The 11,299-nt window shown below is 39.5% G+C and overlaps 1 protein-coding gene across 1 annotated transcript; it reads right to left on the bottom strand.

Moving 5' to 3' along the window:
* Nucleotides 1-78: 78 nt before the first annotated feature.
* Nucleotides 79-5,787, bottom strand: zdhhc15b (zDHHC palmitoyltransferase 15b). The gene is made up of 11 exons (XM_026330742.2): nucleotides 5,576-5,787; nucleotides 5,191-5,217; nucleotides 4,976-5,070; nucleotides 4,770-4,890; nucleotides 4,365-4,434; nucleotides 3,971-4,003; nucleotides 3,762-3,882; nucleotides 3,447-3,579; nucleotides 3,118-3,244; nucleotides 2,765-2,883; nucleotides 79-2,026 (listed from the first exon to the last, which is right to left on the bottom strand). The coding sequence occupies exons 1-11, from the start codon at nucleotides 5,763-5,765 to the stop codon at nucleotides 1,983-1,985; spliced, it is 1,080 nt and encodes a 359-aa protein (XP_026186527.1). The 5' UTR covers nucleotides 5,766-5,787; the 3' UTR covers nucleotides 79-1,982.
* Nucleotides 5,788-11,299: the final 5,512 nt, after the last annotated feature.

Raw genomic sequence — 11,299 nt, 5'->3', positions numbered from 1 at the left:
TGCTCTAGCTATACTGAACTCCTGTCTGCAAACTGGGTATAATTTGTCATCTTCTCATGTTATAAATATTCTACTGTCTGATAAAAGCACACTGCTTTATTATTTTAAGTGTCACTTGATGGAGCAACATATACAGACACCGCCTGCAGCAGTTATGAATTGGTAATCTCACAAGAAAAAAGCTGAACATTATAACAATAAATAGACAAGACTACATGAAACATTCAACATCCATGTCTCCTAATGTTTTACACATGGTTCCAAACAGCTTATAACACCTCTGATAAAAACAACATACTTTTTTTGATTAAATGATTTCTCAAACATGAGCAGCATTTTATTTGGCTTATCCAATGTAGTAGAAAAACAGGTCTGATGAAGCAGGTTAAAGCGTCAAGACCAAACATCATTAAGGTTGGATAAAGGCCGAACCTTTTCCTCATACTGGATTAATGAGCAGGCTTAATTACTGAAAAGTTCTGATACATATGTAGTCTATAAACTTTGACAAGTAAATCTGTTTCACCGATATTAAAAATTTCAAAATACATAAACACAGGTAGAAAAAAAAAAATCTGAAAACATTATATTGCAGAAGACTCCTGGCCTCTACCAACCAGTGGATGAGGATCAGTCATCATATATATATATATATACATATATAGAGAGAGAGAGATATATAGATATATATATATATATAGATAGATAGATAGATATATTTCTGTACAGTTAACTGCATGTTTAAAAAAGATCAAAAATGACAAACTAACATAGAAGAATTTATGTCCTCTCCTATGCATGATTTTGTGCCTATGTTAAAAGCTATTTTTTCTTCACTTTCTTTTCAACTTGCATCCAGACAGCAGTGTTACCTGACTGGGGACGGCTGATGTGGTAAAACATTGTGATATTTATATAAAAAAAAAAAACAACAAAAAAAGATCACAGTATGTCTTGTTTGCTCATCCTATACTTAATAGTCAAAACTGCATGTTTGTGTTGATCCAGCAATATAGATAATAGCGTTGAAGTCATTGAGAGTATGATACAGTATTTTCAGCACAATCCCAACATTATATTGCCTTAATACTCTGCTTGACGTCAGCATTCATTTTTAAATGAGCTATAGCTATGAACCAAAGCTACAAATGTATGCAAGTTTAGTTCTTATTACTGTCACTGACCTTGGTAATGGCATTTAACTCATTTTTTATGGTGACTACATATAATAGATTCTTTTGGGTGCCCAAAACGTTGGTATAGTCTACAAGCAAGATAATAGATACATTCTTGGGAGCATGAACTCCCAAAACACAGGAATAAATATATTTATAAGGCGCAGGTTAAGTCAGGTATTCTAATATGCTTAGGTTCACTGAGAAATAAAATAATATGCTAATATGCTGCAAGACCCAAACTGGTTGATGCAAGACAACTGAACCACTACATGAGACCTCTGGAGCATTACAGGTGTGAGGTTAATTTAAGATACCACCCGGCACAGGAAAAAGCTCTAAGGTGCATCGCTAAATTCAGCCCAACACTGAAATCGAGGCATACAAAACAGCACAGTGCCAGACAAAAGCTTTCCAATCGACAACAATTTATAATCCCAAACAGGCCTGTGTCTTGAGATGAACAATCAGACGCAAACACACCACCCATGGGTAAATCAAAATTGCCTTTTTGTATGTGAGGTAAAATTTTCTAAATCAAACTGATACTGTTGTTTATCAGTCCACAAGAGGAGAGGTAATGCTGCTGCCAGTCATCCAGTGAGTTCCACTATTCATCATTACATTAAACACCACAGAAAATGGCAATGACGATCCAAATGCAGGTTTTAATCCGCACGTTTGGCCTCCTTCAGAATTTTTTTTTTTTTTTTCAGTTTGTCGGAACATCCATATGATTTGGAATGCATCTGTATCGTTGTACACAGTGTATGATATTAATCTACATCATCTGTACCTTTTAAATGATTATTCCTCCATCTCTATGGTAACAGAGGGGTCCTGGTCTTCAACTGAAATGAAAACATTTCAAAAAACATTTTACTGTAACAAAACTAAGGAATTAATATTGCAATAAAGCAAGTGATTGTGAATTTTTAAAACTGCGTTAACTAGATACCTAAAGTCTAACCTCATCAGCAGGAGTGGTTATGCTGTTAACATTATAGAGATTTTGGTTGGTCATTATGCTACTCAAAAGACTTTTAACAATTTGCACATATTTAGAATTTACTGTAATTACTTGAAATTCACTAAGTGCATATTGTGTTATTTTCTCTAATTTAATGTTTGAACTAAAGGATTTTGTGTCAGACAATTTGACATTCATGTATGGCTGCAGATAACGATTATGATGTTAGTGGAAACCTCACATCACAACTTCCAGTGTTGACTGGTCACATCTTTAGTTAACATATTCTGATTAACAAGTCTAAACCCCTACAGCGTGTAATTTACATTTACATAAACAAAGAAAAGTGGCAAATCTTACAACCACAGGATGTTTGGTATGTTTTCCTTGTTAAATGGTTTTATAAATGTACACATCTATATTGTTGCTAATTAATTTTCATTTGCCAAAATTGTTATAGCTCTGGATTCCAATTGTTAGACTGAAATTTAAAAAAATACATGATTCTAGCAAATTCACAAAGTTATTGATCTTAGTTTTCTAAAACTCAAAAGCATTTGTATTACTTTGTATTCTTTTTATTTGTATTCTACAGGGAAATGAAATTAAAACAACTCACCCAAGCTTCCTTCCTCAGAGCCATCATCTGACTCCTCCCACATGTCCTCATTAGCTAGTAAGGGGTTCTGTGACTCAGAACTCCGATTCTTCAAGGGGAAATAGTGGCCGTTCCCTTGGCTGACATGTACATTAGACAAAAGAAAATGGTAGTAGAGTGTCAGCTTTAACCATATCACCTTCATTTGATTATATATATGCCATGTGGTATTATTGTTCAGTTTTGTAATTCTGTGTCTACTATAAATCGAATGTCTTTTAGAGGTGTAACTTTAAAATATGAGTGTTCTTGTGCACAACAAAAGCAACATCAGCAAGATGAGAAGAATCCGTTAATTGTGCATCAAAACTAACCTTGTGAAGACTGGGATGAACCACAGTCGCCGTTCCTCTCCAAATACCTGCTGCAGGTTTTTGCGTATGCCAACATTGAAACCATTTCTGTCTGGTCCACTAAGAAAAACTGGAGCTGAGAAAGCCTCTAGAAATGGAAAAACAGCTGTGTGTCAAAATAGATTTTTATACATTTTCATCAATTCTCCATATATACCTTTAAAAAACGAACCTCTATATTGTTTCACAAGAAACCTCCAGAAAATAATGTTTGTCATTAAAGGCTATGAGAGAGAAGTTTAATGAACAGAACCTAAACTATTTTTCCAAAAAAATATGTAAACCCTCACCTAAAGTGGACCTGTTCTTGGCCACCAACCAACAGTGATAGCCGAAGAGGAACATGAGACTGACGAAGAACATGAGCGCCACAAACATGAGGAAGAGGACATGAAACTTTGCAGGCCTATTTGGCAAGTCCCCCTGGGAGAGAGAAACAGGAGAACTAGAAACTTGAGAAAAATGACGGGCTCTTAACTCAGGACAGGACGCTAAGATCTCTGGTGTTGTGAATTTGCAGCACTTCTGATATCAATTCAAACTTGTGGTATGGCTGCATTGTCAGACGTTGAGCATGAGTCACAATTTAGACCCATGATACTCACCGACCAGAATTTGAGAAAATATTGAAAAACTGTAGCTGCAATGAATATACAGTAAAGCATGGAGTACGAGAGGAAAAGCAGGAAAAACTTGTAGTTGGAAAAGCCCACACAGTTGTTCACCCTAAAAAAGAAAATCTACTGTCAGCACAAAAATAAACACCTTCATTCATTCTAACAACAAGATCAAGTCTAGATTTAATTAAACTTACCAGGGACAGTGATGGTCCATCTTCAAGACACATCTTTAAAAAAAAAAAAAACATTAAAATTAGTTCTATAACTTATCAATGTGATAGTGTGGCAGCTATTTTGAAGCAGTAAATACATTCATACAATTTCTCATATCATAAAATTTGTAATTTAGTTGACTTCCAGCTTTTAATACATCCATTTTTACATGCATTCTGTAAAATGATAAATGGTTTGCTTATCTTTTGTAGTAAACCACAGTTTGAATAGATCATTAGGCTATTCCTTCTAAGAGCTAGTTTGCCAACAAAGCAAACACAATCTAATTATCACAACAGACCTGGACCAACAAATATCTCCATGCCTAGGGCAACCTCTCTAAACGAATGGATTGAGGAGGAAAGGGTGACTTACGTTTCACAAACTGAGCAGTGGTGACAGCGGTCAGGCTTCAATACCTGGCAGCGATCGCAGAACCTGATAGCTGCAGACAAGAAGACAGCCAGTAGAATGAATGACATTTGAGCTCAGCTTACCCTTCACTTACTTCCTGCAGCTTCAAACTTAGTCTTAGCAATCAACACTAATGAATGAGTTACACTGGCTGATTAATCTAGATGGGGATGCTCAGGAGCACACACAGACAAAGGTAAGTGCCCCGTGCCTATTTACTTTCAACGCACACAGACAGTGGACTGTGGCTAATGCACCTGTCTTGTTACCCCGGTGGTTTGAACATACATCAAATAAGTGAGTAATGGTATCTCAAATTCTGTCCTTGCAGGAAAAAAGCATACATTACTAGAAAGTACAATATACCTCCTGACTGAGCTCGAGTGAATATGGGCAGTTTCTTTGCAATCTCAACCAGGATTTGTTTCTGAGCATCTGGCCTCTCTTCCATCTCGTATCTTTGCTTGTCCGAGTATGACAGCTGAAACTAGAGCAACAAGCATAACGATCAGCACCACATTTGATGCCACTGGTGCTACAGTAAATCAGCAAACGCATGTAAAGTCTGTCACCTTTTTGCACGGTGATGCAGGAGGGGTGAAGATGGATTTCCAATAGGTCCAGGAAAACATCACAAAGCAAACATGAAATACTAGTAGATAGACCACTGAAAGCACAAAACATCAGGCACATCAGCGTTAAAAAAAAAAAAAAAAAAAAAAAAACAATGACCTGAACTTATTTGGCAACACGACAGTTAAAGCAGAAACATGAGTGGGTAACTCACCTTTTTCCAATGTGTTGGTGAGTGTAACTGTAAAGCAACAAGAACAGGGCACAATAAACACACAACGAGACTAGAAGTAGCTGTTTCTGTTAAAACTGCACTGATTATTCAGGAAAACTTAACTATTTACCGGCTAACAGAAGTAGTTAGCCGCGCTGACAGGCTGGGTACAACAATAGTCAGCTGTGGTCAGAGCACACAGCAAACACTGCTCTTTAATCGGTGATTTTAACTTAATTTGCGTCTTATTTTTAAAGCTGAATCTTACGTTAACCAAGTAAAAGCAAACACTCCCCAAACCACTTCCGCCTACTTTGCTAGCTCCGGATCCTGTAACGTTATTTTTGTCAACACTGCTGCCACAACCACAACCAGCCATACTTACACAGACACAGCTCAAACACGTAGGCATAATACGACCACAACACCACGGAGGTTATGATAAGCACCGGTATCCAAGAAAAAACCCTCTGACAGCATCTCAAACCTCTGGACAGAGCCATAGTCCAGCTAATGTTACCCCCTGCTGTATCGGTGCTCGGCTGCCGGTCCTGGCCTCTATCCATCGGTGACATCGGGGAGCGACTGGCTGCCCTGCACGAGGTACAACCAGCCCACTGTCCTGCACAGTGATTGGCTAAAAGCTTTTTATGGGAATAGAAACAATATAACATTATGTTTACGTTTAGTAAGCCAAAAAAAAAAATCAGTTTGGTTTATTGAAAAAAAAAGGTGATACATTTATTAAAATTAATAATTATGTGACAATATGTGGCTTTCCCACGTGTTATATTTTGACACAGGAGGGAAATCACATGTGCAGCTAAACAATGATGCTTTGGCCTGACAGCAAGAAGATTAGGCTTCAGACTCGATCCAGTGGCCTTTCTGTGTCGACCACGGTCCAAAATCACGCAGACTGAGGTTTAGGCTGTGGGTGTGAGTGTCTGTCTCTTTGTCTCAGCCCTGCAAGACTGGCGATCTGCCCACGGTGAACCCCCCGACTGTCGCCCTCTCGCGGTGGACAATGGATGGATGGTTCATTTCCATTTAGCTGCTCCCATTTGAATATCGTGATGTGAGGGAAACATGTGTTATTTTAAAAATTAAATTAAATTAAAAATGGTGCATTTAGTTGTGGCCTACATCAATCCACGAGATACTATCTCATTCCCACGCGTTATTAATGCTTTGGCACACGATGCTATGGTTGCTCCTGTGAAACAGCCAGGTAGACTGTCAGCTTGGCATACCCTACACTTTCCTTGTGGACCAACACATTTTGGAGGCCAATATACTGTTAATAAATTAACTGTTTTTTTCTTTAATTTTATTTTTAAAAGTGTTTTTGCCAACAAAACAGCCCATAAAGCAAGGACAGTGTCGCATTGGTTCATTTTCTGTAGACTACACTTACACTTAGACTACACTTAGAGTCACTACACTTACACTAGTACATTTGCCCAGTATTTGTATTACTCAGCTTGGGTGGTATCTGACCTATTGTGGTGGACCATCTATGCCAGAAGCATAACTTTAGTGTGACTGTGATGATTAGACAGAGGGCAGTAGAGAGCTGGCAAGGAATGATGGGAGGGCGACAAGCAACATACTGTAGGTCGCCAGCTGGACCTGAACCAGTGATTAAACTTTAGCAATGTTTTTTCAATTATGCGCTCTAGTTTAGGTCTGTGTACTTCACTGGAGGGTTACACAACCTGACGGACTTCTGCCAAAATCACAACAGGCCACACACATGCAAACAACACATCACCTAACTGTTTTGACCTCCCAAGAGCTAAATTGGATTAGCTTTGTTTGAGTGTAAGCTGTGAATGCTGCTGCAGTTAATTAGACTGTTTGATTCCTCAGACACAAAGAATAATGTTCAGCCTCGTCACGACATGCTCAGTAAATTACATCATCTTGGCTTGTTTTAAATTTAAATTTAATGTGATAATTTTGTATTTAGTTACTTTCATCCCTGTCCTCCTCATTTCAGACAACTAGCCCGCTAAACCTTAAGTGAATTAAATTAAATCATACTATGGGGTCGTTATGTGCATAGCAGAGACAAAGAGTAACCAGATATATTAAAGAAATATAAAAAATTATTACACAACTGGCAACGTACATGTTAGGCCTATGCACAGTATCGTATGTGGCACTTGCCCAGCAAATAAAAATGATTTTACATCAATGAAGAAGAAATCTGTGCAGCACATACTATAAAAAGTCCTCCTGATTACTTTGTACATTCATTGGTGACAAGATGCCATGTACAGTCTGCATTATACTCACAGTATATTTTCCTGTAGTATAGTCTAAAACATATGTTGCTAGGTTTGCATCAATAGTTTGATCAGAAAGTACTAGAGGCTGCTGATATTTGCACATTGGTTTTCCATCACACTGTGGAGGTAAGAGGTGGAGCCTCTCTAGGTGCTTAATTCACCAGCTAATCACACAGGGATAATCGGGATTAGCTGTGTATATGAGGTTCAGGAGTGTTGTGTTTCCAGCTGCTTACGACAGTTCTCTCCCTCTATTGGAAATTTATAGCTATGTCCTCTTTCCGACGCTGAGCTGCATTTCATTGAAATTCAACAGCATCTACAGTGCTCTGGAGCCAAAAAAACACAGCCAATCCATTAGGTCATCTTGTCTCAGTGATGGGTCACTGTCATCCCACACACACAGCGCTATCACACTACTATTACAAAACATACAGCACACTGTTTTTGGCTGAATCTAACAAGCAAGATGTGTTAAGTAGTCCACGAACAGCTAAACACATACATACAAAATGCCTGGTATGTAGTGATAAAATAATACCTTTAAGATGTAAACATGTTCTAGATAGTTTAAGAAAACAGCTCTAATGTTGCACCTTTGTTTTTGATTTTTTCCTCTCATTTTAGCATTTGCATTCTAGCATTTTATATGTACCATGTCGTGACAAACACAGGGTCAGTTTAGGTGTTTTATTCAACCATTTTTGCACATTCGAAAGGAAAACTGCTAATACTCAAGTGTCTTTATAATTACTTTGAATTATTATTGCGTTCACATTAAATGATCTTTTAACACAGAACAAAATTCATTAACACCAAATGCACTCTGCAGGAGTCCCCAGTGGGAGGCGCTGTGAGACTGCTTTAGGCCCCATGAGCTGCTGCCTCTCTGCCGCACACATCATCTGAGTAGTTTGCAATCATCTTTTTACTGATTGCTCTCAAACTAAATCGTGGTTAAACTGAAGTGTTTCATGTTTCAAAATATCGACAAGTTCTTCACACTGTGCAAGTCTGGATAGCAACAAGAAAGCCTTATAGAAACAAACTGATCTTAGGAAGATATTATAGCTTCATCTGATTGCTCCTTTTGTTTTGAAGATTTATAGTATGCCATCATCCTCTTGTGTGGAGATCCAACACAATGCGTAGCAGTGAGCGTAATAGTCTCCCCATTACTAAATGCTGTGAAACTTTTCACCATGTCATGGGACCCCAGAGTCACTCGAGCATTTAACCATAGAATTGAACAGCCCAGCAAGACTGTTGATTACAGGCTTCACAGCACCACCTGCTCTTCCCTCTTTACGTAATGCTGACTCCCTCCCTGCAGTGTCTTTAGGGATAGGAGTATGAGGTGAGCTGCACCCAGTACTCTCTTCCATCACACATGTTCTCCCCTCTCTGACATATTCTCCCACTTCAACACATCATCTGTTGCTGGCTCTCCAACCAGTTCCTTCTCTCTTTGACCCCGACATCCTCTGCTTTCCTCTCTTCAGGCAACAGTGTCGGCAGCCGGGTGATGACAGCTTCTCTCTCATTCAACCGCTCACTGGAGGCAGGGAGCGGCCGTCCATCCATCAGCACGGCAGCAAACCCCTCCACTACAAAGCCATTGTGACTAGCAAAATAGTAACGGCCTTTTAATCAAAACATTTACCCCTGTGTAAAATACAAACAGCTCTTATCAGCAGGTTGAGGCAGACTCCTCGTCTCGGAGATGTGTGTGAGCAGAGCGTGTTGGAGGTGCATTCCATGCCGCCCTGGTGGTAGTCTACATAAACAGACAGTAGGTGCTGGATGAGAGCCCATTTGGGGAGAAGTCAAGCATGGCTGCAGAAAAGTGCAAAAGGACCTGGGTTTACAATGTACCACCATGTAGGCTTAACAACTGGGGAGAGGAGCACAATGGGCGACACAATCCTCTGTTATTTGAATTTGCTCTTGAGCTGCTGCTCACTGTTATGCCTTGAAGATGAAGTGGCACTTAGAGTGTGTATTTCATTTGACCCCTGAGACTCTTATGACTCTCAGTTGTGCTCTGCAGTCAGGGCTGATTCAGAAAACGCTGATGATGCTAAGCACTTTGGAGGGTGATTGATTTTGGGTGGTGTGTGAGTGTGTGTGTGTGTGAGTGTGTGTGTGTGTGTGTGTGTGTGTGTGTGTGTGTGTGTGTGTGTGTGTCTGTGTGCATGTGCATGTGTGCATTTCCCAGCAACTGGGCCCTTGTATGGATGTGTTTGAGGAATGGAGGTATTATTTGTTTTGTGTGTTTGCAGACAGTATGTCTGTCTCTATTTTTTGCCACCTTGAAGAATAATGCAATATTGAGTTTGATAGGATTTCCATTTCATTCTCTGCATGCTTCAGTGTCTGGACAGGGAATTCATCATGTGTGCATCTGTTTGAAGTCAAAGTGGAGCACATATTGGAAAGTTTGCATTCATCCTAACATATTGTCATTGGTGTGTGTCCAGGTGATCAAAGAACTGCTGTTTTGAGTTGCCTGCATTTACACAAAAGGTATGTGTGAGAAAATCAGACATGAGCACAGGAGTAATTAGAGAGACAGACCAGTACATGAAAATACAACTATGACTTCACAGAACATAGTCTCACACGTCATTTGCAATTTAGCTTAACACAACACAGAAAACAACTTAATCCATTCTACCATTAACTTGTTAATACCAAAGCAATGCATTCAGAAATGTCTAGAAACTCGGTTTAGTGCATTATGCATGTATAAAACAGTCATGTTGGAGAATAATCTATGTCATTTCTGCATTTTTAAATCATGCTGCCAAATGCTCTGATTCTGACAACCACTGCAGAGCCTCAAGGTCTGGTTCTCACTGCTCTGATGGACACTTCGAACTACAGACGTCTGGAAAGCCGTTGGGTTAGTGTGACATCAGCAAACAGCACTCAGCAGAGCAGGAGAAGCCCTTAAACAGGGCTGCCTGGTCTCTGCTCATATTCACACATAACAGCAGAACAAACAATGACAGGGTGGGGAGGAACTGCAGACACCTCACCCAGCATGTGTGAAAATAAATCTGCTCAAGGGTGGAGACCTGTGTGTCTTCAACAATCATGGAAATTTCAATGGCCACGCCACTAAGGAGGACTACATGTGTTTTAATGAAGGCATTTCATTACGCCGCGTGCGTGTCCTGCAGTCGTGGGCGATTTCTGTATCACACGTTGCCTTGAAATCCTGCATGGAGCTCTTTTCATTCATCCTTTTCAGTGTATTTCATCACTATCATTGTTCTTCATCTCTGTGCTTGTCATCAAACTGATTAATTGCATTTTGCCAAGTGAAATAATATTACATTGTGTCTAAGCACATGATAATATTTGGCGCAGAACATCAAAGGGCAATTTTAGCAGCCCTGTCGCTTTCAAGAGCCCTTTTGAAAACTGAAACACAGTCTGTGCTCTGTCTAAACTTAACCACCTCATTGCCACTGAAACGATCTTATGGAAAAGCTGATCTGGAGATAACCCTTTTCTTCTCGGAGATAATGAGAACAAAAGGCATCCTCTAGCTTAAACTCAATTTCATCACCTCACGTTAACTTTCCACGAATACAATTGGTCGAATCACTGTGTGTTAGTGAGTGAAAGGGAAGTGGTTGTTAAGTGCCACTGGTGAGATACAAACAGAGGCTGGAGAAAAGAAAGAGTTCTGCACTGGACACAGATGGCAGCTGGAAAGTCTATCATCTCACAGGTTTAGATGCTGTTTGTCTAGTATTGTACGCCAGACTCAGTGTCCTCCAAGGACACTTATCTGTGGCTTGAAC

The sequence above is a fragment of the Mastacembelus armatus genome, chromosome 10, assembly GCF_900324485.2.
Source record: "Mastacembelus armatus chromosome 10, fMasArm1.2, whole genome shotgun sequence".
Lineage (NCBI taxonomy): Eukaryota > Metazoa > Chordata > Actinopteri > Synbranchiformes > Mastacembelidae > Mastacembelus > Mastacembelus armatus.
Note: the sequence above shows the minus strand (reverse complement) of the source record. Positions and strands in the feature narration are given on the sequence as shown.

What these genes read in the sequence shown, in the direction of transcription:
- zdhhc15b (XM_026330742.2), bottom strand. Translation starts at nt 5,765, where the DNA reads ATGTCACCGATGGATAGAGGCCAGGACCGGCAGCCGAGCACCGATACA. An exon ending in CTGCATCACCGTGCAAAAAG is followed by an intron (nt 4,891 to 4,975) that starts GTGACAGACTTT and finishes TTGTTGCTCTAG; the next exon opens with TTTCAGCTGTCATACTCGGA. An exon ending in ATTTTCTCAAATTCTGGTCG is followed by an intron (nt 3,580 to 3,761) that starts GTGAGTATCATG and finishes TCTCTCTCCCAG; the next exon opens with GGGGACTTGCCAAATAGGCC.